Consider the following 27,387-nt stretch of genomic DNA (forward strand, 5'->3'; position numbering starts at 1 on the left):
GTATATTGAAAGTACTGAAAGAAGACTGTCAGCCAAGAACTTTATATCCAGCGCTACTGGCCTTCAAAAATGAAGGAGAAATTAAGACATTTCCAGATTTAAAAAAAAAAAAAAATGGGAAGAATTTCTCACTAGTGGTCCTGCCCTACAAGAAATACTGAAGAGAATCCTTTAGGCTGAAATGAAGAAATACCAGAGAGTAAGTAACTCACATCCACAAGATAATATAAACAGCACCAATAAAGGTAACCACGTTAAAGATGGTATAAATGCATTTTTTGTAACTCTTTTTCTCCTATCTGATTGAAAAGACAACTGCATAAAGTAATAGTTATAAATCTATGCTGATGGGCATTTTAATTGTATTGGGATTTAATTATTATGCTGATAACAGCACAAAGGAGGGGTGAGTGAATAGAGCAATATAGGAGCAAAGTTTTTGTGTACTATTGAAATTAACTTGGTATTAAGCCAAACTATATATTAAATATTTCAATTAAAAGGAAGAGACTTAAAGAGTGGACAAAAGCATTTTAATTTTTTTTCTTTTTCTTTTCTTTCTACTGGCTGGTCAGTACAGGGATCTGAACCCTTAATCTTGGTGTTATAACATCGTTCTCTAACCAACTGAGCCCCTAAGTGTGTTTCTTTTATGAGCACTAAACAGGTTCTGAAGAATGACCAGCGATAGAAATTCTGATCACCAGCTTCAACATTGAAACAAATGTCCAGCAGCTACACCTGACTATTTAGAAGGACAATGATCATTCAGATGCTAAAAATTGTAGCATGTTAATTAACCATTCCTAATTCAGGTGAAATTTGATGACACAGAAATTTCACATGCATTACCTTCTTGTGTAACATTACCAAGCAAGAAGTTCTTTCATCCCCTTCTTCAGTAAATCCGGCTGAAGTAGGGTTACTGAAGTAGTAACTCAACACAAACTAAAAAGTAGTAACCCAGACACAAACTTACCTGAAATGAAGATAACATTACCAATCACAACTCTAATTTACACTGCCTCCCATAATCATGTGAACAACATTAACTTGCCTACTCCCTGCGTTCATCTCCAGGTTGAATTATTTCAGCTCCACCTTTTGGTAGCATGCAAGAGATCCAAGTCCCCTGTATATGAGGTCACTACACAGAAAGCAGGTTAATGGGTTTTGGAAATACTGGTTTCAGGCTTTTCTGTCCTGCTGAATTTTCTTTTTAACTTTCTAGAGAAGCTTTAAGTTAGCCTTACACAATTTTTTGGGCCAGCACATCCTTGTCAGAGATAAGCTAGATTTGTAAAATGCCAAATATCTATTTGATCCAATGACATTTTGGTATTAGAATAAAACATGAAAATTGCCATTTTGATATGGTAAAATATCAAAACTTAGTACTTCCATTCAGTAAAGCTCATTTAACTTTGTATGACAAATTGATATCCTGTTCTCTTCAAACTTTTTTTTTTTGGTGGCTAGCTGGCATGAGGATCTGAACCCTTGACCTTGGTGTGACCAGCACCACACTCTCCCAAGTGAGCTAACTGGCCAGCCCTCACATGTGTTTTTTTTTTTTAGTGAATCCTCACGGCCTCCACTAAGTGAAAAACATAAAAACATAAAAAGATAAAAAGATATTTATACATTTTAATGTCACACTCAATATCAAGGTTTGCTTTGTCTCACAATGCAAGGCTTAGTAAAGGCCAGACACTGGATAGGAGTTTTCCTCGGTTTGGGATAAGCTACTTGCACTCATGATAAAGCCTTCTAGCTTCAACCAATTTTCACTTATTCGCCAAATTTTATCTAAGGCAGTGAACTCCACTATCTATTGAAAAAACACCTGAATCTAATCTAGTTTGAATCTAATCAGGGCAAAGAATTTTAGGCCATAAAGATAATCTTCAAGATCTAAAAAAACAAAAATTAAAAAAAAAAATCTGGCAGCACATAAAAATACAATACTATAAAGACAAAAATAAAAAAGAAAAGAAAAAACCCAACACTGTAAACAACTAGGGATCATTTAAGGAATGTAAGAAAATTTCAATAGTGTAAAGTTATTAATAAAATGAAGAGAAATTATATATCATTATTTTAATACATGTCAAAAAGGTAATTTATTAATCTTCATAGCTATTTGTCATAGAAACGGGGTGAAGTATGAATGCAAAGAAAGTTCTTTAAAATAACGAACAGTATATATCAGAAAATCATCAGCAAACATCACACTAAAATTTGAAACACTATTGAAGTAGCACCAAGATACAGATGTGTTTCTTATCATGGACATTATTCAAAAGTTTGCTGGCTGGTCTAGGCAACGAAAAAAAGAAAAAAAAAAAGAAGAAGTAATAAATATGGTAAAGAAAGAGACCAAATCATTCTTTACATTTACATATGATATGGAGTCAAAAGAAGCAAATAAAAACCTATTTAAAATTGGTAAGCTATTACCGGATACAAAAAAATACAAAAAATCTTTTCTTTTTTTATCATCAGCACAATAATCTATTGGAAAATATAAATTTGCAACCACAACCTTCAGTATTTAGAAAAAAACCCAATATTTAAAACCCAAGTGAAGAAAATTACTGAAGGATGTAAAAGATTTAAATATTTGTAGAGATGTTAGGTGTACTTGTAAGAGAATTCTGATTTTGTGTAAACGTATTTTTAAATCTATAGATTTAATGTAATTTCAATAAATACATCTCAAAATTATTTTTATTATTAGGGGTGTGTGGCAAATTCATACTAAATATTTATGGAAAGATAAGTGTGAAAACAGCCAAGAAAACAAAGCACAGAAGGCTCACTTCTCTGTCAATACTTACCGTAAAGCTACAGGAATGAATACAAAGGTGAAAAGAACGACCTGAGGAAAACCTGTATATGTGAAGGAACTGATTATCTGATAAAAGGGGCTTTTATAATTATTGGAAAAAGGGTGAAACGCTTAATGAACCAGAGTCTTAAACTGAGACCCATGGATGGGCTTACAAAGTTTCATAAAACCCCTGATACCTTATGCAAAACTTTACATGAGTGATGCATTTTTCTTGGGAGAGTTTTAAATGGTCTTAGAATCAGCTTGTCAATCTTAAAACAAAAACAAACAAACAAACAAACAAACCCCAAAACTTGCTTGGATTTTGATTGGGATTCTTTGAATCTATACTCCAGTTTGGAGACAACTTTCATCTTAATGGTCTTCCAGGCCATTTATTTGTGTCTTCTTTAATTTCTCTCAATAATCGTAATAGCATTGTGTACATATTTTGCATTCTACAAAATTCAAAGCCATTTATGGTAAAAATTCTCAGGACACTAGCATTGGAAGGATACTTCCTCAACATGGTGGAGAAAATCTAAAAAACGTCTAAAGCTAACATCACACTTAATGGTGAAACACTGGATGGCTCTACCTCTAAGATGCAGAACGAAGTCAGGATGTCCCCTCTCCTTACTACTGTTCAGTGTCGTACTGATGGTCCTGGTCAATAAAATAAGGAAAGAAACAGGAAAAAAGGGCATATGGATTCAAAAGGAAGAAGCTAAATTGTCTCTATTTGTAGATGACAATCTTATATAGAGAAAATCCTAAAGGCTCTAAACAAGGCTACTATTAGAACTAATAAGTGACTTCAGCAAGATTGCAGGGTACAAGATTAAGAAAGAAATCAATTGTATTTCTATGTATACTAAACACAAACCACTTGGGCCGAGCCCGTGGCGCACTCGGTAGAGTGCTGCGCTGGGAGCGCAGCGATGCTCCCGCCGCGGGTTCGGATCCTATATAGGAATGACCCGTGCACTCACTGGCTGAGTGCCGGTCACGAAAAAACGACAAAAAAAAAAAAAAAAAAAAAAAAAAAAAAACCACAAACCACTTGAAATTGACATTTAAAAATACTATTTACAAAAGTATCAAAAACCATTAAAGAGTTGGGATAAACCTAACAATACATGTGCAAACTTTTCTGAGGAATAATTTGCTTCCAATAAACTGCACCCATTTAAAGTGTACAATTTAGTGACTTTTGATAGTTTTATATGCCCATAAAACAATCACCACAATTAAAACATAAAATAGTCTCTCTCTCAGAAGATTCCTCATGCTTCTTTTTGGACCTTCTCTCCCTTCACCACCAACCTCTGATCTGCTTTTTTAGAACATTTACATTTAATGTGATTATCAATATAGTTGGGTTAAATATGACATCCTGCTATTTGTTTCATCTGCTCCTGATTCTTTCTTTCCTCTTTTTCCTGCTTAATTTTGGATTTACTGAGTAACTTATCTCACTCAGTAATTTATCTTACTAAGAAATTTATCTATTTCTATTTTTAATTTTTTGAAGAACCCCCATGCTGTTTTCCATAATGGCTGTACCAATTTACACTCCCACCAACAGTGTACAAGAGTTTCCTTTCCTTCACACCCTCACCAACACTTATCTTGTTGGGTTTTTAAAATATGTAATATCCATCCTAATAGGTGTGAGGTGATTTCTCACTGTGGTTTTCATTTGTGTTTCCCTGACTAGTGACGTTGAGCATCTTTTCATATACTTGTTGGTCATTTTTATGTCTTCTTTGGAAAAATGTCTCTTCAGGCCCTTTGCCCATTTTTAAATTGGATTATTTATGTTTTTTTTCTATTGAGTTTTTTTTTTTTCCTGAGTTCCTTATATTTTTGATTAACTCCTTTCTTTGTTTGGATTTACTAACAGGGTACTGGCCTTAAAAAATGAGTTTGGAAGTATTCTCTATACTTCTATTTTTTTTTTTTTAAAGATGATTGCTAAGGGGATATCAACTCTTGACTTGGTGTTGTCAGCACCACTCTCTCCCAAGTGAGCCACCGGCTGGCCCTTCTACTTCTATTTTTCAGAAGAGTGTGCAAATATTTTCTCCCAATCTGTAGGGTGCCTTTTTATTTTGTTAGTTATTTCCTTTGCTGTGCAGAAGCTTTTTAGTCTGATGAAGTTCCACTTCTTTATATTTGCTTTTGTGCCTGAGCTTTTGGTATGATATCCAAAAAAATCATTGCCAAAGCCATTGTCAAGGAACGTTTCCCCTATGTGTTCTTCTAGGATTTTTACAGTTTCGAGTCTTATGTTTAAGTGTTTAATTCATTTTAAATTGATTTTTGTATATGGTGGAAGATAAGGGTCCAATTTCAATCTCTTGCAAGTGGATATCCAGTTTTCCCAGCACCATTTCTTGAAAAAACTGTCTTTTCATCATCAATGGTCATGGCATCCTTGTGAAAAACCATTTGACCATACAAATGAGAGTTTATTTCTGGACTTTCTACTCTGTTCCATTAGTCTATATGTCTGTTTTTATGCCAGTACTATGCTGTTTTGATTATTATAGCTCAATAATAGAAGTTGAAATCAGAAAGTATGATGCCTCTAACTTCGTTCTTCTTTCTCAAGATTGCTTTAGTTATTTAAGGTCTTTAATGATTCCATACAAATTTTAGAGGTTTTTTTCTATTTCTGTGAAAAATGTCATTGGAATTTTTATAGGAAGTGCTTTGAATCTGTATATTGGATAATACAGACATTTTAACAATATTAACTCTTCCAACCCATAAACATGGGATATCTTTCCATTTATTTGTGTCTTCTCCAATTTCTTTCACCAGTGTTTTACAGTGTTCAGTGTACAGATCTTTCACCACACTGGTGGACTTTATTCCTAAGTATTTTAATCTTTTAGATGTTATTGCAAATGAGATTACTTTCTTGATTTCATTTTCAGATAGATCATTGTTGGTGTAAAAAAACACAACTGATCTTTTTGTGTATGTTGATTTTGCATTCTGCAACTGAATTAGTTCTAAGTTTTTTGGGGTTTTTAAAAAAATTTTTATAGTCTTTAGGGTTTTCTACAGAATAATTTTACTTCTTCCTTTCTGATGTGGATGCCTTTCATTTATTTATTTTTTTGTCTGATTGTTCTTCCTAGTGCTTCCAGTACTCTGTCGAATAGAACTGGCGAGAGTGAGCATCTTTGCCTTGTTTGGGATCTTAGAGGAAAACTTTCTATTTTTCCCCTTTGATTATGATGTTTGCTGTGAGCTTTTCATAAATGGCTTTATTGTGTCAAGGAAGTTTCCTTGTATACCTATTTTGTTGAGAGTCTTTATCATGAAAAGATGTTGAACTTTGTTAAATGCTTTTTCTGTATCTATTGGGATGACCATTGTGAATTTTATCTTTCATTCTGTTAATGTGGTATACCACACTGATTGATTTACATGTATTAAAACAACCTTGCATCTCAGGAACAAATCCTACTTGGTCATGGTGCATAATCTTTTTGATGTGTTTTAAAATTTAGTTTCCTAGTATTTTATTGAGGATTTCTGCATCTGTGTTCACCACAGATATTGGCCTGTAGTGTTCTGTTCTTGTGGTTTCTTTGTTTGGATTTACTAACAGGGTGCTGGCCTCATAAAATGAGTTTGGAAGTATTCCCTCTACTTCTATTTTTTAGAAGAGTTTAAAAGGATTAGTAATAATTATTCTTTGACTGTCTAGTAGAATCCAGCCATGAAAACCATCTGGTCCTGGGCTTTTTTGTTGTTGGCAGGGTTTTGGTTGCTACTTCAGTCACCTTGTGATTAGTCTGTTCAGGCTTTCTGTTTCTTCGAGATTCTGTCTTGCCAGGTTGTATGTTTCTGGGAATTTATCCATTTCTTCTAAGTTATCCAAGTTTGTGGCATATAATTGTTCATAATAGTCTCTTATGATCTTTTTTATTTCTGAAGCATCCACTGTAATGTCTCCTCTTTAGTTTCTGATTTTATTTTAGTCTTCTCTCTTTTTTCTTAGTCTAGCTAAGGATTTTTAAATTTTATTTTTTCAAAACCCAACAATTTTGTTGATTGTTACTATAGTTTTTCTATTCTCTATTTATTTCAGCACTGATCTTGATTATTTCTTTCCTTCTGCTAACTTTGGTTTAGTTTTTTTTTTTTTCCCTAATTCCCTGAGGTGTAAAGCTAAGTTGTTTGAAATCTTTCTTCTTTTTCTAATGCATGCATTTATAGCTATAAACTTCCCCTTAGTACTGCCTTTGCAGTATCCCAAAAGTTTTAGTAAGTTGTGTTTTCATTTGTCTCAAGAGTTTCAAAATTCCTTTTTTGGTTTCCTCTTTGACTCTGTTTATTCAAGAGTGTGTTATTTCATTCCCATGTATTGGTGAATTTTCCCATTTTCTGGCTGTTCATTTTACTTTTATTCCATTGTGGTAGGAAAAGATACCTGGTATGATTTTGATCTTCTTAAATTCGTTAAGATTTATTTTGTGACCTATTATGTGATCTACCCTGAAGAATGTTCCATGTGTGCCTGCAAATGTGTATTCTGCTTTTGATTTAAAAGTTCTATATATCTGTCAGGTCCATTTGGTCTATAGTGTTGTTCAAGTCCACTGTTTCTTTATTGATTTTCTGTCTAGATGTTCTAACCATCATTGAAAGTGGGGTATTGAAGTATTCTACTATCATTGTATTGCTGTCAATTTCTTTCTACAGATCTTCAATATTTGTTTTATATACTAAGGTGCTCTGATGTTGGGTGAATATATGACTGTTATATCTTCCTATTGAATCGACCCTTTTATTTTTGTGTAATGACCTTCTTTGTCTCTAAAGAGGTTTTTACTTAAAGTATACTTTGTTTGATGTAAGTATAGCTACTTCTGCTTTGTTTTGGTTGGTATTGCATGGAATATCTTTTTCCATCTCTTTACTTTCAGCCCATGTGTGTCCTTGGATCAAAAGGTTTCTTGTAGACAGCATACAGTTGGATCTTTGTTTTTAAAGTCTACTCAGCCACTTTTTATTTGGGGAGTTTAGTCTATTTATATTTTAAATAATTATTGACCTAGGGAAGGATTTACTGCTGCCATTTTGTTAACTGCTTTCTGTTTGTTTTGTAGTTTTTCTAATCCTCTTTTTTTCCCCTTGGTGTCTTCCTTTGTGTGTGTGTGTGTGTTTGTACTGATAGATTTTGATTCTTTCTCCTTTTCTTTCATGTAACTTCTATAGGTATTTTCCTTGTTACAAATAGGTTTACATAAAATATCTTATAACAGTCTATATTAAGGTAATAACAACTTTATTTGCATACAAGAACTTTCCACTTTTTCCTCACCTCCCCCCCACACCATATGCTATTGATGTCCTAATTTACATCTGTTAATATTAGATATCCAGTAACATAATTTAGTTATTAACACAATTTAGTTATTTTTAATACTTTTCTTTTAACTTTTATAGCAGAATTAAAAACAATTTACCTTCCACCTTTGCAGTAATATAGTATTTTTGTATATATATTTTACAGACATATAATTATATATAAAAATATTATATATTTCAAATTTTATAGTATTCTATTTTGTCTGTATGTTTACACTTACCAACATGTTTCCTACTGTATTATGCTCTTTTTTTCAGTTTTTTCTTTTATTGTGGTAACATACACATAACATAAAATTTACCATCTTAACTTACTTAATGTTAAGTATATAGTTCAATGTTATTAAATACATTCATAATGTTGTGGAACCATCATTACCATTCATCTCCAGAACTCTTTTTGTCTTGTAAAACTGAAACTCTGTACCCATTAAACAAAACTCCCCATTGCCTCCTTTTCTAGCCCCTGATAATCACCATTCCACTTTCTCTCTCTCTGATTTTGACTACTCTAAGCACCTTATATAAGTGGAATCATTGAGTATTTGTCTTTTTGTGTCTGGCTTATTCCACTTGGTATAATGTCGTCAAGGTTCACCCATGTTGCAGCATGTATCAGAATTTCCTTCATTTTTTAAGGCTGAATAATACTCCACTGTATGTACATATCACATTTTGTTCATCCATTGATGGGCGCTTGGGTTGCTTCCATCTTTTGGCTATTGCAAATAATGTTGCTATAAACATGGGTGTATACATATCTCTTCATGTCCCTGCTTTCAATTCTTTTGGGTATATACCCAGAAATGGAATTGCTAGATCATACAGCAATTTGAGGAAATACCAAACTGTTTTCCATAGTAGCTGCACCATTTTATATTTCCACCAATTTTCCACAAGGTTTCCAATTTTTCCATATCCTCACCAACCCATGTTATTTTTCTGTTTGTTTCGATAATAGCCATCTTAAAGGTTTTGAAGTAGTATCCTCATTGTGGTTTTTATTTCTATTTTCCTAATGATTAGTGATGTTGAGCATCTTATCATGTGCTTATCATCCCTCCTAGTTTATGTTATTGCCACAGACTGTATGTCTTTATGTATTGTAGGCCCACTAACATAGATTCATAATTATTGACATTTTATGCATTTATCTATTATATCTTATAGAAAAAAAGAAATGTACTAAACCAAAAGTATATACCATACCAAAGCATACCAAAAGTACAATGCTGGCTTTTTACTTACCTGTGTAGTTTCCTCTACCAGTGTTATTTTTTTCTTAGGGCTTCAAGTTTCTGCCTAGTGTCCTTTCATTTCAGTATGACCCTTTAGCATTTCTTTTATGATAGGCCTACTGGTAACAGACTCTCTCAGCTTCTCTTTATTTGTAAATGTCTTAATTTCTCCTTCAGTCCTGAAGTCTATTTTTGACAGATATGATTCTTGGTTGATAGTTTACTTTCTTTCAGAACATTAAATATGGCATCTTGTGGCTTTCATTGTTTCCAGTAGAAATCTGCTATTAATCTTGTTGAAGTTTCCTTATTACCCGATGAATCTCCTCTTTCTTGCTGCTTTCAAAATCTTTTGGCCAGTACAGGGATCAAACCCTGGACCCTGGTGTTACCAGCACTGTGCTCTAACAAACTGATCTAACTGGTCAGCTCTGCTTTCAAAATTCTTCATCTTTGGGTTTTGGTAGTTTGGTTATAGTGTATCTCAGGGTTTGTCTCTTAAGAGTTTATCCTGCTTTGAGTTCACTGAGCTTTTTGAACATGTGCATACCTTTCTCTCCTCTGATTTGGGAAATTTTCAGCCTTCATTTTTTCAAATATATTTTCTCCCCACTTTCTTCTTCTAGAACTCCAATTATTTAACTGGAAAAACACAATTTTCACTCTTCAGAGATTGCTGAATATTATCTTCCTTGCTAAGGGCTACAACCATTTGTTTGAATTTTCCACAATGTTTTTGTGAAGTGTGTATTCCCATTGTGTGTGGTTTCTGAAGTTTTTGTTCCATATGTCTATGGACAGCCAATGACATGACGACAGTTTCCTTAAATGTCTGACTCCCAAGAGAGGGTAAAAAAGCAAGAACTGTTTCTTAATCCACTGGAAGGGGCTTCAGCCCATGGGGGTTGAAACAATGAATGCCAGCCTCTGTTCCAGCACCTTAGTGATCAAAATCAGCAATCGTCAGTAGGAACCCACAACCCCAATATTTGGGAGATAAAGTTCTTATTACATACTCTGGCTCCAGAAAGCCACACTGGGAACATGGGCAGCTGTCCCCATAGCTGTCTGCCACAGGGATGGGGGATGGTAGCCACTATCATGTGAAAGCCTGAAATTTGCCAACATTTACCAGACTCTTCAAACTTTCTTTGGGATGCTGCAAGTGTTCCATGTAGGACCCAGAGTTTCAAAATAGTAACTCCAGTTTCTGCAAGCTAAATAGTTGTTTCAATGGAAGGATGAAGTCCTGAAATTTCCTACTCTGTCATCTTCTATGACATCACTCCCACAAGCCTCAATTTAGTTCTTTTTAAAAAGAAATACTTCATTACTGTCATTATTTTCTTGCTTTCCTCTACATCCATGGGCATATGGATGCCACTTAATATGTGTATTGTCATTTTTTCTGATTACATCATCTTTGTCATTTGAGTCTGTTTCAATTAAATGATTTTTCTCCTGCACATGGGTCATATTTCCCTGCTTCCTCCTATGTATCATGATTTTTGTGTGGCTGCTGGACAGACGATTAATTTTATGTTGTTGACTGGTATTTTCAAATGGACTTTATTTGGCAGGCAGAGTAACTTGTGTATTAGCTTGACCATTTTGCGGTTTAAATTCTTTTAGAATGAGTCTAGAGTAACCTTTACACCAGGACTTCTTTAGACTCACTTCTAAGGTTTGGCCCTTCTTGGGTCTCTACTGAACACACTGTATTTTCAAAGAGGTCTCTCCATGCTGCCTGAAGGAACTTAAATTATTCCTAGCCCTGTGGCCATCTCTGGGAATATTCATCTTACATCTTGGTAATGGTCTTACCTCAGAAGTATTTCTTGTCTGGCCTCCCGGGTTTACACCATATAAAAGATTGATATACAGTCTAAAACTCAAGGTGACTCCTATGTAAATTTCTTGAAATCTTCTCTGTAGTTTCCTCCTCTCTGGAACTTTGTCCCATGCCTTCTAACAGCCCTAATCCCCCCAAATTCTGATCTGTCTCCCCAGCTAGCATGATTACCAGACCTGTTTGGGTTTCGTACTCTTGCACCAGTCTGTAAATTATCTCCACACAGAAAACCTGGTTTATGGTAAGGTTCATGTCACTTATTCCTCTCCCCTCAGGGATTGTAGTCTTGTTTTACTTTCGTCCAATACTGTAAAAGTTGTTCCCCATATTTGGTCCAATTTTCTAGTTGTTTACACTGGAAGGATGATTCTGGATCCAGTTACCTCCTCATGGTCAGAAGCATAATTCCAAATAGCTTTTTTGTTTGTTTAAATAGAGCAAGTTGCAAAAACACAAAGGACCTAAAAAAGCAATTCACCGAAGTAAAAATGTGCACGGCCAATAAATACATTTAAAGATATATTCAACACCTGCCCTCCATATAAAAGAAAACATAAAAACATACAGAATGCTATGTAAAGGAGGACTGGGGAGTGGTGCATTAAAAAGCCAAGGAATGCCTAGGCTAGCAGAAGTTAGGAAGGAGACATGGAATTGATCTTTCCCTGGCACCCTCAGGAGGATGGCCTGCTGATACCTTGGACTTCTGTACTCCAAGGTGTGAGCTGTGAGACAATAAATTCCTGTACACCAAGGTCTGACTTGTGAGACAATAAATTGCTGTTGCAAGCCATCCAGTTTGTGGCACTTTGTTGTGGTAACCCTAGGAAATTAATACATGACAGGATGGTGAAGGTAGTAATGAACTGAGAAGAAAGAGGGAACTTTCTAGAGTAATGGTAATGTTCTTTAATACTTATTTAGGAGTTTGAATTACACAAATAAACCTATTTGTTAAAACTTACTGAATGGAAGACTTAACAATTGCTTATTTTACTGGTGAAAATTTTATGTCAAAAAAAGAGACGTAATTATTGGATACCAGTTAATGACACACATGATGAATTGTTTAGTGAAGTGTTCTGATGTTCAAATTATTTTGAAATGCATAAAAAAAAGGGGTTAGGAAGATGGTGATAGAGTTTGGATGTGTTATTCCCCCTAAACTCATGTGGAAATCTGATCCCCAATGTGACAGTGTTGGAAACTGATTGAGTCATGGGGGTGGATCTCTCATGAATGGATTCATGCTCTCCCTGGGGGAGGAGGGGTAGTGAGTGAGTTCTCGCTCTATTATTCCCATGAGAGCTGGTTGTTTAAAAGATCCTGACACCTCCTCTTTCTCTCTTGCTTCCTCTCACCATGTGATCTGTTTGTACCAGCCACTGCCCGCCGCTTTCCACCATGAGTAGAAGTGGCCTGATGCCTGTGCCAGATGCAGCTGTCCCAGAATCGTAAGCCAAATAAACCTCTGTTCTTTATAATTTACCCAGCCTCAGGTATTCTGGTATAGCAACACAAAATGGACTAATTTAGATCGACAAATATGTAATAAAGTAAAAATAGCAGGATGTTAATCGTAGAAACTAGGGAGTGAATATACAAATGTTCACAGTTTCTTTCAACTTTTCTCTATGTTTGAACATTTTCAAAATACAGTGTTGGGGTGAAAATCTATATACAGTTGACCTATATGTACAAGCATGAATGAATAGGAAACATACAAAGTAGTGTTAACTGTACACAGACTTCAAGAGCAAAAATTAAAAAACTGTCTACTTGTCTATCAACAGAGGAATTGTTACATAAATTACAGTAGAAGCTCACACATATCTGATGGGATCAGAACTAGTACTTGGTTAGTTAAATGAAAAATCATTCAAAGGAGGAATGAAAAGTTACATGCATTTTGTTTTAGTCTAAGAGATATAAATGTATATTTACTTGTGATTCTTTTTATGTAGGACGAAGTCTTTTTTCTTTGAGTTTGAGCCTGATTATAATCCTAGTCTTTTTTGCAAAAAAAAGAGACCACAAATGCATCATCTATTTTTCTGGTCAGTCTCTCATAATTGTTTTTTTTTTTTTTTTTTTTTGTCGTTTTTTCGTGACCGTCACTCAGCCAGTGAGTGCACCGGTCAGTCCTATATAGGATCCGAACCCGCGGCGGGAGCGTCGCTGCGCTCCCAGCGCAGCACTCTACCAAGTGCGCCACGGGCTCGGCCCTCTCATAATTGTTTTGCTCATACTTATTTTTACTAAATTAAAAAAGTTAATCCTTAACATTTTAATAACTTACCTTTATAGGGCTCTTGCAAAAGTCTAACCTTTCATGTCACTCTCATTTCATATATAATTAATTAAATGATATAAAGATACATTTGCATATATATGATAGCACATAAACACAACTAATTTAATAAGCTTACAGCTTAACAGGTGGAACTAGAAGAGCTCCAGCATAATTGAGAGCAGTCACCCAAGGCAAGGGGAGATCAACAGTAGAAAGCAGAGGCTGGTTCCAAGGTAGTGAGTTATCTCAATTGATGGTTCACTGTCAGTTACACATCGAACCGTTTTCTACTTTTTTCTCTCCCCCTTTACTGCACTTGACTAGTCTTTCAAAAAAAGAGAGAGAGCGAGCAGAGTGCCAGTCTACTGAATAGATTATTTAGATGGTGATTAAGGTGATTAAGAAAGCTTCAGTCACAGATGGAATGTTATTAGGAATTAGAGTAAAGCATTTTCAGGTATTCCCCAAACTCAAAAATCATTAAGATTGATACATTTGTTTATACAAGTATTAAAAACGTTTTCATATTCCTCCCCCAGCCCCTAAAAAGAATAAAAGATAAATAATACTCTAAGAAAAAAGGTTTTGCTATATATGACTGACAAATGACTAGTTTCTTTAATTTTTAACATCTCTTGATTAAATATTAAACAAACATATAAAAATGAGCAAAGGGTATCAATATATCATTTAGAGAAAAAGAAATACAAAAGACCAATAAAAATATGAAAAGCTACTTAACCTTACAGAAGAAATGAATGTCAAAATATTTCATCTATGAGATGAGCAAAGTAAATCGTTTGATAACAGTTCTAATGTGGGGAAACACATTCTCATTGTTTTGGTTGAAGCATAAACTGGTATAATTTACTCTGAAAACAATTAGACAATATATATTAATATCTAAAAATGAAGGAGCCCTATGACCTAGCAATCATACTGCTAGAAATTTACCCTATGCATATACCTGCAATGATTAACACAAATATTTGTATAAGGATGTTCACTGCAGCATTGTTTGCACAGCATAAATTGGAAACAATCTAAGTGTCCATAAAAATATTAAATTATGGTATATCCACATGATGGAGTATTAGAGGCAGTGATTAAAAAGAATGAGGTAGACCTGAATATGCTGATATGGAGATATTCCAAGATGAAAAAGCAAACTGCAGAATATTTTATACTATCCTGTAGGCATTAACAAAATGTGTATGTATACACAAATGCATGTACACATTTTTTTTCCCAGAAGAAAATACAAGGTATTGAACAGAGGTTGCCATTGGCTTGAGGGGGTTTTGCTTAGGAGTGGGGGAGGGGGCAGAGGCTGTCACAATTCATTTTGGACCTTCCTGATACTGTTAGAATTTTTATTATCATGTACGTAAGAACAGAGGCATGCATAATCATAAATGTTTACTTTTGCCTTCCTGCTTAATTTATTACCTTCTAAATATTTTCTTTCAGATGAAAAACGGCATACTTGACTATACTTGAGAAAGACGTGATGCAAGCTGATTTCAGACACAGAAAGAGAAGCTCTTTATTTTGATTGACAAGGTCTTACATCAGGATTACCGGAATAGAGGGGCTGGTGCTGGGAGAAGAGAGGAGTCAAGCAGTAGCCACAATGAAGGAGAAGCTTTCTCGTCATTCTTTAATCTTCTAAATCTCTTTAGTTCCCTATTCACCCCCTTCCCTCAAATACAGCCACTATGTGAGCCAGTAATTCTAGAAATAAATTTCATGCTTAGCATTCTCCCCATCCCTTCTAACTGATCAATCCATTAATGAATATAACCATTGTTAGAAAAGCTCAACAACAGTAAAACCCCCAAATAATCTTGAAAACACCTATACTTTAGATTACTAAAGCATATCTTTATTTTACAATTGAACGTTAAGAGTCACAGCTAGAGTTTTTTTTCACGTTTGTACCTGAACAACTATTTCTCAATCAAAATGAAATATGGCCAACAAAATAAATGTGTAATAGCATTTCATATAATATAAATCATTCTTTAAACAGTTTTGATGCAAACAGCACTTTTATCCTTTTTGCTGTTAGTATTTGTAGATTTTTTTAAACATAAATTAATGCAAGAATTCTAATTTTTCAGTGAAGTTAAGACAAATACACAAGGCCTTTCAAGCACACAGTAAGCTACAGTGACATAGTGATTTGAAATTTTCCAGTGTTGAACAAATTCAAGCTTACACATATTAAATAAACCTTTAGCTTCTTTGCCTCTTAACTATGAGAACAAACTATATGGGAAGAGATATTTTTTGTGAAATGGGGCAGGGGGAATTAGTCTAAAAAATTAAGAGGCTAATTCCATTTTGCCACTAGTTCACTGGATTCAAACATGAAATGGCCACAAAAATGTAAAATTATATTTTAATTAGGAAATAAACTAGACTTTTAACTAAGTGACGTTCCCCTTTCATATTTACATATAGCACCTGTTACAAGAAAAAAAAAGTCCCAAATCATCCTCTACACAGAAGAAATTATTTTAAAAACTACTTAAAAATATAATTGATGAGTATATAGTAAACTATCAGTCCTAAAATTAAGCCTACACTGTAGAAAATAAGGACTAGCTTTTCTTATTTGAAAAGATTACAACAAAGATTATAACTGCAATGTCCTGATGCTGAAGAACACTGGGTTGGACAGTTTTAATTTTTTTAAGCAGATATAGTCAACTGGCAGAAAATGAAAACAGCTTAATGTAAACAGTTGTGGCCTCCTAAATCCTGCCCCTGGACATGTATATAAAGTGTCAGGACTTTTGCCCTCTTAACTTTACTTGTGGTGCAGTATCTAAACAAAACAAATGGATTTCCAAGTTTTCATATAATGTACAAAAAATGCAAAGCAGACAGGATTATAGTAAACCAAGCTTGGTTGCTCACTCAGAGTCCAGTAACACAGTCAACTAGGTAGTCTTTATTATACTAAATAAATTACAGAAAAGTGGCAAAACTAAGATTACACAAGTTACCTCTTAAATATCAAATAAACTATCAGGAGATCATTGTAAAGCATTTAAACTTGGATCCAATCTAATGAACTCTAATTTTTTCCATATTTACAAAATTACTAGTATAGATTTTATTTTTAAATGTATAAATTAAAATTCAGTAGTCAGCATGAAATAAAGTGCTATTTGAAATTCAAGAGATCAATTTTAGCACTGAAATTTGTCCTACTCTACAGACTACAAGAATGAATGAATAATCTTGCCACCTCATTGAAAGATGGGAAAAGACTGGTGCCAGAGAATCCCAGAGTTGGGTTGAGATTTTCTCGCCCAGGAAGGCAAATAAGTGGAACGCTAAAATTCAGCTGTAGAAACTAAATAACTTCATTTAATAAAAGGCAAAATGGGCTCAGTTGTGACTAGAGAGGATGTGTGGAAACCACAAATCAGCACCTACTTGGGTCTAAGGGTGTGAGTAGGGCTATCTCCTCCTTTATGGCTTCCTGGTAATAATTTTATTTAGCAATAGGACATTTAGTTTAAGTTTATCACCAGTAATATTTGCTAAATTTTAGAAACTTCTGGGGTTGAGAGAGCCTGATACTAATGTTACAGCTGTGGCAAAAGTTAACAAAGGAAGATATCACCTTTTAGTTGCTTGGGGTATTTATTTTACAATGAGTCAAATTAATGATTTTTTAAAAGTTGGAGGTTTGGAAGTAAGAATCAAAATAATGAAGTCCCCATTGAGTCACTCACCTTAATGAGTGATAACTAATAAATACTATCTTTTAAAGAAGCTGTTGAACAAATTAATTGTGCTTACAGAAGTTTAAATGTAGGTTTTTTGTTCAGCTGAATTAATAAGCCTTTAAGTATATAAGACAGCACTGCTACAAGTCAGAGTTGGGTCCAGTGGAAACTGAGAATAAAAAAGGCAAAACCATTTATTGGGTAAGGGGCCTCTGCATATATTTACTGCAGTGAATCTTAGGCACAGTTTTCTGGTTTGACCAAAGCAACACTCTTACAATGATGTCCTTCACTTGTGACTGCCACAGTGACAAAGCCTGGGGACTTTCCTCCATGGTAAACACATGCAGCAGCAAGTTTACCCTCATACACAAACACCCTTCCACACTCCAGAGGTCCAGAATTCAATTATTTTATACTTAAAAACAGTATGTGTGAAATTTCTGGAAAATTTCTATTCTAGAGCCAAAGCAAAATGAAAAGAGTGTACATATTTGAAATATGGTTCAATAATGATTGCTCTTGTTCATAATGAAAATTACATTTTTTCTTCTAAACCTGCATTTCATATAATGAAGTGTAATACTCTTCCCTTTCTTCTTTTCAATCCCTTGCAAACTTTAAAAAAAAAACAAACAAATAGGATGTCTTTAGAATCAAGTCATAATTCTAATAACATCTGAAAGATACATTCATTTTCTTTACAGCATGAAAGACATACAAATATCATTTTATCCCTTTTAAACAATGAAATTAAAGAAGTTAATGGTTTCAACCTTGTGTCCATAGAAAAATATTTTCTGTATAATTTACACAACAATAGGAAAGTTCTACAGTGTTTAAATGAAACTTTTATGAGCTTAAACAAGGCTTTCAAACATTTTCATTTGTGCACTGGAAATTTTAAAAGGTTTCAGGAAGTGAAACCTTTTGAAATTTCCCCTAAAATTGTAGTCTTTAACTTGCAACATTGCTAATACCTGTCACTTTGCAAAGTTTTAAAAAAATTGGTTTACTTTATGTACTAAACCATGTCCAAACAACCCCAGCAGATAGTACTTCTGGTTGCCCATTTAGCTTGGATTACTAAAATAAAAATAACAATGACTACAGCAGTAGAAAAACATACAAATAAATAGCAGCAAATTTATATATGGAAACAAATAACTATTTGATGTCTACCCACAACAAATTCACCAAGATTGTAAAAAAAAAAAAGTCTGACTTCTGGCAGAAATAAGGATTGCTGTTTGTTTTTGATAACATTGAAAGACTTATTGTAGTAATTGCTACTAAGAATGAATGTCTATATATAATAAAAACATTGTTGATAATAGCTGCATACATGGTAAAATAGGATGAACCAAAACCATACAATTTAGAGATTTATTTCTTGAGCTCTTGATAAAATTGCTAAAATTATCTATTAGCCATTAGCCCTCAAAAATGTTTTAGGATTACGTAAATTCCTTTGTATCTATCTAATTCTCTAAGAATTTTATAAAATAGTTCTTTCAACTCATATTGTGATCATACTGAGACACCAATAAATCCTTGGCAACAGATCAGTAATTCTGATATTTGATAAATTAATCCAGTTGGTTTTAACAACACAGCTATTTCACTTAGAGAAAGCACCACAAAAAATGGTTCCAGCAATTGTAGTTGGACAGCTGAAGCAAATGTGGGAAGTAAGCAATATTAATACAAAGTATTTATTTTTCGGACATGGCAGCTTAGTAAAGCAGGCTGTGGCATAATTTATCTGTGTTTTGTCATATTATTGCGATGTTTATTCTAACAAATATTTACTATCATGCATTTACTACAAGTGACTTAAATGCACATTCACCTGAACTATAAAATTACTACAAAATAAAAGAGCTTGTAAACATATCCCACATGTGGTATAAATAATTTTTATGAATTCAAAACTACTTTGGCAATCTTACCATAAGAATATTTTGAATATTCAAAATACAGATATTAAACAGAATATTGTTAGAAATTCACATTTCCTTCTCTCTTCCTGATAAGATTATAAAACAAGTAAAGCTTTTAGTCTATTACATGTTCACATTATTTTGCTCATTTTAAGTGGACATAAATTTTAAATCTTATTTCTATGTTTTAAGCGCTTTTAAAAATTAGTCTTCTAATTGCAGTCCAGAATGTTTTTATACTGCATGTGTATCAGCCTAAATACTTTACAAAAGCTTATGTTCTGTCAGGGAAGCATGACTAGCAAACTGAGTCGGGGTCCTATTGGGATCACTTTTTAAAGTCTACTTATTTTTTAACTTAAGTGACACTTTCTAAGGTTGCTATAGTAATTAAGTGAAAACACTGCCTGAGTATGCTTCTTGAGCTGAAATAGACTAAAATTCACAAGAATTTCTGATGTTCGTATAAGTTATAATTTCCTGAAGTTCCAGCATAATATACAAAACATTAGATTGACAATTAGAAAACTTAAAGATTGCAGAAGACCAGACTCTGCTAGATCAATTACTGTTGCCGGACCTCTGTTTCCCTGCCTATGATAATTAGGGAAGTGGATACTGGATAAATCTTTCAAGTTCCTTTCAGCTCTCAAGTTAAGGTACTTCTAGTGGAGACAAGAGATTTTTGCTCAAATACCTGATTAGACCTGATCAGGCCTGCCAACAGAGGATAAATAACCCTGTAGTTAAAATAATCCTTCCTCCCTGTTTGTGGGCATTAGCCTTTGTAAGATACAAACATAAATAAATGCACTAAAGTGTGTGTGTGTGTGTGTATATATATATATTAGTACTTGAATCCTTGAAGCAACTGTTTTAATGGCTTCACATACATCTCTATATGTTTGAACTCAGTTTTCATATAATAAATGTTCTCTTAACTCTTTATCAAAATGATCAACTGTTTATTCCCTCCCCCCGCCCACCACTTGTCCTAGCAGGCCATACAAAAGAAATTATTTCTTAGCTGTTTGCTCTGCTTTGATTTCTAATGGATGTGTTAGTTTAACAAATACAACTAATTCTTGTGAATGTAAAGTCTATTCCAAAATATTCCTCATCCTATCTACACAGTGCTGACACAAATCAGATACTCAATAAAATATTTGAAATGAACACAGAAAAACCATCCTAAATCAGAAAGGGAAGGTTTCCACAAATACTTCCTAGCATTTACAAAAGCCCTTTGAGTCACCAATATTAATTTCCATTTGTCAGACTAAAAGACAAAATTGCTTTTTTGAGGGGTGGCTAGAGGAGCAAAAGAGTAGCTTAGGATATAAGAAATTCGGCATTTTTATCACACAATGTTATACTGACATGGATGGAGTCTAGAAATACTTGGTGTATGGAAGCTAGGATTATTTCTAGAAACCTATTTAGATTGACAAACAGGTTAAAAAATTCTTAGGTGTAATGAGTAAAGTCTTATCTGTTAGGTAAACAGGGAAGCATAATTAACATATTCATTTTAAGAAATTGTGAAGAACCATTTATTTTAAATTTAAGTAAGATCCAAATAAATATGCTCTTAAAAAGAGATCTTTTCTGTACATAAAAATACTGACAGAGATTAGCTCCCAGATGAAAAATTCATATATGAGAAATTTAAATGTAATTCTAAATTTCTAATGTGTTGTCATTTAAAGACAGGCATTAATGATTTAAAAAGACAGCAGTGCTCATTGCCAACACATTATTAGAGTTAACCTCAAAAGTAAATAAAGCCCTAAATGAAAGAACATGCCAACCATGACATTTGTCTACAAAATTTATGTCTACACAACTGTATCTTTTTGTCTATGGTTGTCATATTCTGTCCATACAGTTAAAACAAGCAGATTTTATTTTTTAATTCAGGTAAAAAACAACTGCCAAAACAGTTATTTAATATGTAGACCCCAACATGATTTTATTTTCCACTCTTTATCATGATGTCATATAGCAGCCTAAATTACATTTATCTGTTGGTAGAGAATGGAATGTTCAAATAAGACCATAGTTAATTTATACTGTACAGTCGTGACTGTAAAATCAGGAAATAGATAAGAGAATTTCTCTTTGACATAAAGGTTATGTTTACTTCTCTCTAAAAAAAACTTAAAATCTTTTAATATGATAATTGATTTGGTATCTTGCCTATCAATGTTTAGGACCTTAACTTCCTTAAATTTATTATTATGGATTTGAATATTTGAGATGACATAATTTAGATTATAATAAAGATTTTATTTGTTTACTTTTGGTGGCTGGCTGGTATTGGGATCCAAACCCATGACCTTGGTATTATAAGGCTGTGCTCTAACCAACTGAGATAACTGGCCAGCCCATAACAAAGATTTTAAAATGTACATTTTCCCTTCATACTAAATGGCATTCCAAAATATCTACCATTTGACTCTAAACTTTATCAACACTAAACAGCAATATTCAGAAACCATTAGGAAATAAATCTTTTTTAACCACAATCCATATAAAATAATTGTGTAAAATAACATTTGAATAGATGAGCAAATTTTCACTTATATTAAACTGGACAATTTTAAAGTTCTACCTATCTATAGACTTAAAAACAAAAAAACCTGAAGAGGAAATATATACACCCTTAATGGGAATCAGATCCTCCACCAGGCTGTACAATCCAAACTTTCCTTATTAACATGCTTATAACTTAATTAGTATTATAAACTGGGGTAATTTAATTATACATAAAAATGACAAGATAACCCTATTTAAGTTACTGAGGAATTATATTTAGAAATAAGTCAATAATGTTTCATTCCTTGTTTGAAGAATCCCAACCAACAGACCAGGGTGAACAAAGCTTGCTATGAACTGAAATGAGTGCTGAAGAGTAATAATTTAGTTATGAGTAGGAACAAGTCACAATTAATTGCTCTTACTTTAGCTTACAGTATTAATATGCTTAACTTTAATGTGCATGTTAGACACCACTTCTCAAGGAATAAAATAAATATAACATTTGGAGAATAAAGCATCTTTTTAAGTTGAGCTGCTAAACTGTAACCCCTGTTCCTCAGTAAAGGAATGTGCAGATTTTGAACAATTCCATAGCAGCAGAGCACGCACTCAGTAAAACACAAATTATCTTTGCTTCTTATGGCAAAATACAAGTATTGAGTAAGAAACAGAATTTCCTTACCCTTCTTTGACTGCATAACTCTCAATATAAGCTGTGTTTTAAAGTATGAACTTATTTAAAATGCATAAAAATGTAAGAATGTACAGTATACATACATACCTCCTAGTGGGGTCAAATGAGTGCCTTTTCATTAGACATACAAAGATGTCTCAAGGCACTTAAGGGGTTAAGACACAAAGCATGCATTCCTTTACATCAAGTATGTGAAATCACACGATTTGGAATAAGCCAACCTTATCATAAATATAAGTTACATTATTAAATCCAAGAAAATTTGTAGATTCATAGGTATTTATACTTTCTATAAGATGCTGGTAAATGGACAATGTGCAGCATTTCCTGGGAACAGCAAATTTCACCTTTCTTCTTCTGAACAGCAGATGTCTACAGGGGGTGTTTAGGGAAAGATGTGCTGCATCCATAGGCAGTGTATTGGCTAATATTGAGAATGATATTGCTAAAATTTTAAAAATAAAATCTGGTAATCAGTATAGTAAGTACATGAACCGCTGGAAAAGATCAGAGCTGACTCCTGATGTTTACTTCTTTTTGCTTTCAAGATACAGGTGTATAACAGAGATGATGAGCCTAGTTTATGGCAATTCTACCAAAAGGGGATTGCATGGCACCACCACAGAATTTCATAAATTACCCTGAACACACTGAGTTATTCACTATCTGTTCGGAGCAAAGCATGAAAAAATCTTCCAATACATGAGTTATAGATTTTGAAAGAGTGATATTTTTTTTTTTTAAACATAAAGTGCAACAGTGCTGAAGTTTTCAAAGTTTTTTTGAGTTCTTCATTTTTTTGTTAGATGCCATTTCCTGCGAGCAGTATTATGGCACAGTGAATATAATGGAAAGCAGTTTTCCAATGTATATCTCAGACCTTTTCCTTTCTTATTTATTTGATGATGTTGTTAAGGGTTTAACAAAGCCTTCTTCATAAACTTTCAGAATAGCTTCACACACAAATCTGTATTGACTCTGCAAAATATAAAAAACAGAATAGATTAGAAAAACCAGAAAACAAATGAACAAACAAACAAAAAAAATGACAAACATCTCACCTGGTTTGCTTATAAAAGAAATTCAAAGTAAAACTGCGCTGAGACACCGTTTTTCACCAATACACTGGCAAAAATAAAAAATGTGTGGCAGCATATTTTGTTGGCAAAACTCACTCATACATTGCTGGTAGGAATGTTAAATACTGCAATGCCTAGGAAGGGGAATTTGGCAGCATCTAACAAAATTACATTAATTTTCCTTTTGACCCAGCAATCCCACTTCTAGGAATCTATCCAAAAGACAAACTAGAAAAAGAAATTGAAAACACATTTCACAAATGAGGCTACTAATTTCCTGATTATTTACAATCATAAAAAAGGTAGAAACAATCCAAACTGCAGTCAGTAAGAATGAGCAATCTATGATACATGCTCACAATGGAATACTATCTAGTTGGGGGAAAAAGGAATAAAAGTGTATAGACTACTTTCGGATAATCCCAGGATGTTTTATAAAGTATAAAAAGCAAGGTAGTTAAAAATGTGTACAATATATTATCTTTATAAAAGAAAGGGGGGAAATACTAATGTCTATCTCAGTATATGTTAAAATAAAAAGCAAGGGAAGGATAAATCATTAAAAAATGGTTTCCTATAAAAAATGAAGAGAAAAGGTAGGAGGAGAGGAATAGAAACTAGATTTCATTAAATATACCTTCCTTCTTTTATAGATTTTACTTTGGAACCATGTAAATATAGCATATAATTACAAAATCAATTTCAAAAATCCCTAAAAATTGAAAATATCATGAAACAGATCAATGTATATATATATAGTTGATGGCATAATCACAGAGGGGAGCTATTTCAAGGGACTTTAAAAAGAGTAATTTGAGTGTATGAATATATCTCTTATAGGATATATCTGAAGGGCAAAAAGAACTGTGGAAAAATTGAAAATTCTTTCAGTAGCCATACTATTTATGGTGGTAGTGTTAGTGCTTTTATTCTGAAACTGTTATTTTGCAATGTAGGATTAAACAAATGAGTACTTGTGATATTCTAAGTCTTTCATTGCTGATATTGTAAAGAACCTGTAATCTTGTTAAAGAAGAAAGGAGATAAATATGTAAGATAAAAGAAGATAAGTAAAAACACTGTGGTCCTGAATTTATATTGGAAGAATCAACAGTAACTCATGATAAATGTATTTTCTTAGCTCTGGCAATTGAACATTTCTAGAAACAAATACTAACCCAACAGCAATAAAAACCCTTAGTGCTCAGATGGTGGTACCTAAAATCATTTCTCAGGAAAAAGAACCAGGACTTCTTGGAGAAACTACCGTTTCCAAATATGGGGCATGAAATGTACAAGCTAGACGTGTACAAGGAAGCTATTGAAGGTACTAGGACCTTATCAAAAGGACTCAGGAGCCAAGCATAATATACTCGCACTGGCCAAAAATAGGACTATTTGGGCATCATTAAGAAAAATAACTACAATGGGTTGAAACACATCAAATATGTTTAAATCCATGAATTCAAAATAATACTAAAACAAAAGTAAAATGTCACCAGTGGAGAAGCTAGTGAACCAACTCATTATACTGAAAACTTATAAATAAAGGAAAAAAGTCAAGTGTTTATCTTGCCTTTCCTATACACACCACACCACTGGTTAAGCAAACAGCATATGAGAAGTTTCTCTTTAAAGAAGTATCCCAGTCAATAAATGAAGACGGGATGATAGAATTAGAATATCATCATTCTGCAAATCCAATGAATTAATGACCCAAGCACTCTAACATCACAACAAAGGATCAGACATTATATGACTCTTGAAGAAAGAACACATCACCTAAGCTGATCAAATCTACAGATCCACTTACCACTCTTAGGAAATATAGATACTACCACCAAGAGGATGTAAATTAGCAAAATCCAGACTGTGTACAAGCAACCTGGTTTGTTCATCAAATAAATTGCAAGAAAAAAGACAAGAGATGGAAGAGGAAGCTTCTTTAGATTAAAAGAGATTTAGGAAACATATAAACCAATCAAGATGTGTAGACCATATACGAATCCTGATTTTAAACAAACTGTGAAAACAAAAACAAAATACAGACCTAAATAAACAGAAAGACAATCCTGTGTTCATAGTTTCAAAGATGTAATATCATTAATATGGCAATATTCCTAAATTGATCTACAGTCAACACAATCCCTACCAAAATTCTGGCTGCCTTCTTTAAAGGAAGGGCAAACTGATTCTAAAATTCAGATGGAAATGCAAGGGGTCTGGTCCCAAACAGCTAAAATAATCTTGAAAAAGAAGACCAGAGTTGGTGATTCACATTTCCTCACTTTAAATTTTGCAACAAAGCTACAGTAATCAAGACAGTATGGTACTAGCATAGGAATAGACATTGAAAGTCCAGAAATAAGCCCTTATATTTGTGGTAAACTGACTTTATAAGGGCCCTGAGATAATTCATAGGGAAAGAATAGTTCCTTTCAACAAATGGGGCTGGGATACTGGATATCCACATGCAAAAGAGTAAAGGTGGAACCCTATCTCAAACCATATATAAAAATTAACTCAAAATAGATCACAGTCCTAAATGTAAGAGCTAAAACTATAAAACTTGTACAAGAACACAGAGGAGTAAATCTTTGTGACCTTGGGTTAGGCAATAATTTCTTATATGACACCAGAAACATAAAAAATAAAGAAAAAACAGATAAACTTGACTCCAGCAAAATTAAGAACTTTAGTGCTTCAGATGATATAATCAAGAAAATAAAAAGACAGAATGGAAGAAAATATTTGCATATCATAGATCTAATAAAGGTCTTATATCCACAAAACATAAAGAACCCTTAAAACTCAACAATAAAATGACAACCCAATTAAAAAATGGGCAAAAATTTGAAGAGACAATTCTCCAAAGAAGATAGAGAAATAAAGAGCCAATTATCACCTGAAAATATGCTTGATATCATTAGTTATTAGGGAAATGTAAATGAAATTCACAGTGTGACATCACTTCATATCCAGAAGGATGGCTAAAATAAAAAAGACAATAGCAAGTGTTGAGAATGATGTGGAGAAAATGGAACCCTTATACACTGCTAGTACAATTGCAAAATGGTGCAGCCACTTTGGAAAACGTCTGGCAGTTCCTCAAAAGGTTGAACATAGAATTATCACAATACCAGCAACTACACTCCTACATTATACCCAAGACAAATGAAAACGTGTTCACACAAAAACGTACACGCAAATGGTCATGGAAGCATTACTCATTAATAGCCAAAAAATGGAAATAACCCAAATGTCCATCAACAAATGAATGGATGAATAAAATGTGGTACATCCACACCATAAAATATTATTCAGCAATAAAAAGAAATGAAGTACTAGTACATACTATAGTATAAATAAACCTTTAAATATTATGCTAATTAAAACAAGCCAAATGAAAAAGACCAAATTGTATGATTCCATTCATATGAAATGTCCAGAATAAACAAATCTATGGAGACAAAGTAGATTAGTGGCTGCCTAGGCTGGGGGTTGGGGAGAGATTAGGGAGGGTATGAGGGAAAATGGAAATAACTGTTAATGAATGTGGGACTTCTTTCTGGGGTGATGAAAATATTCTAAAATTAGGTAGTGATGGTTGTGAACCTCCGTGATACACTAAAAACCACTAAACTGTACACTTTAAAATGGTGAATATTATGGTATGTGAATTATATTTCAATATTGTTCTAAAATAAAAAGACAATCTTATGAAATTGTCTTTCATAAAAGAGAGTGGAAATTTGAATACGGGCTACCTGATAA

General features: G+C 33.4%; 1 protein-coding gene across 3 annotated transcripts in view; it reads right to left on the bottom strand.

The window, feature by feature from the left end:
* Positions 1–23,248: 23,248 nt before the first annotated feature.
* Positions 23,249–27,387, bottom strand: part of PTPN4 (protein tyrosine phosphatase non-receptor type 4) — a 214,065-nt gene continuing 209,926 nt past the window's right edge. For all 3 annotated transcript variants that reach the window (XM_063092274.1, XM_063092261.1, XM_063092266.1), the window contains one exon: positions 23,249–23,512. In XM_063092274.1, the coding sequence (XP_062948344.1) occupies positions 23,426–23,512 (87 nt within the window). In that variant the 3' untranslated portion in view covers positions 23,249–23,425. The remainder of the gene's footprint in view (positions 23,513–27,387) is intronic.

The sequence above is a fragment of the Cynocephalus volans genome, chromosome 1, assembly GCF_027409185.1.
Source record: "Cynocephalus volans isolate mCynVol1 chromosome 1, mCynVol1.pri, whole genome shotgun sequence".
NCBI lineage: Eukaryota > Metazoa > Chordata > Mammalia > Dermoptera > Cynocephalidae > Cynocephalus > Cynocephalus volans.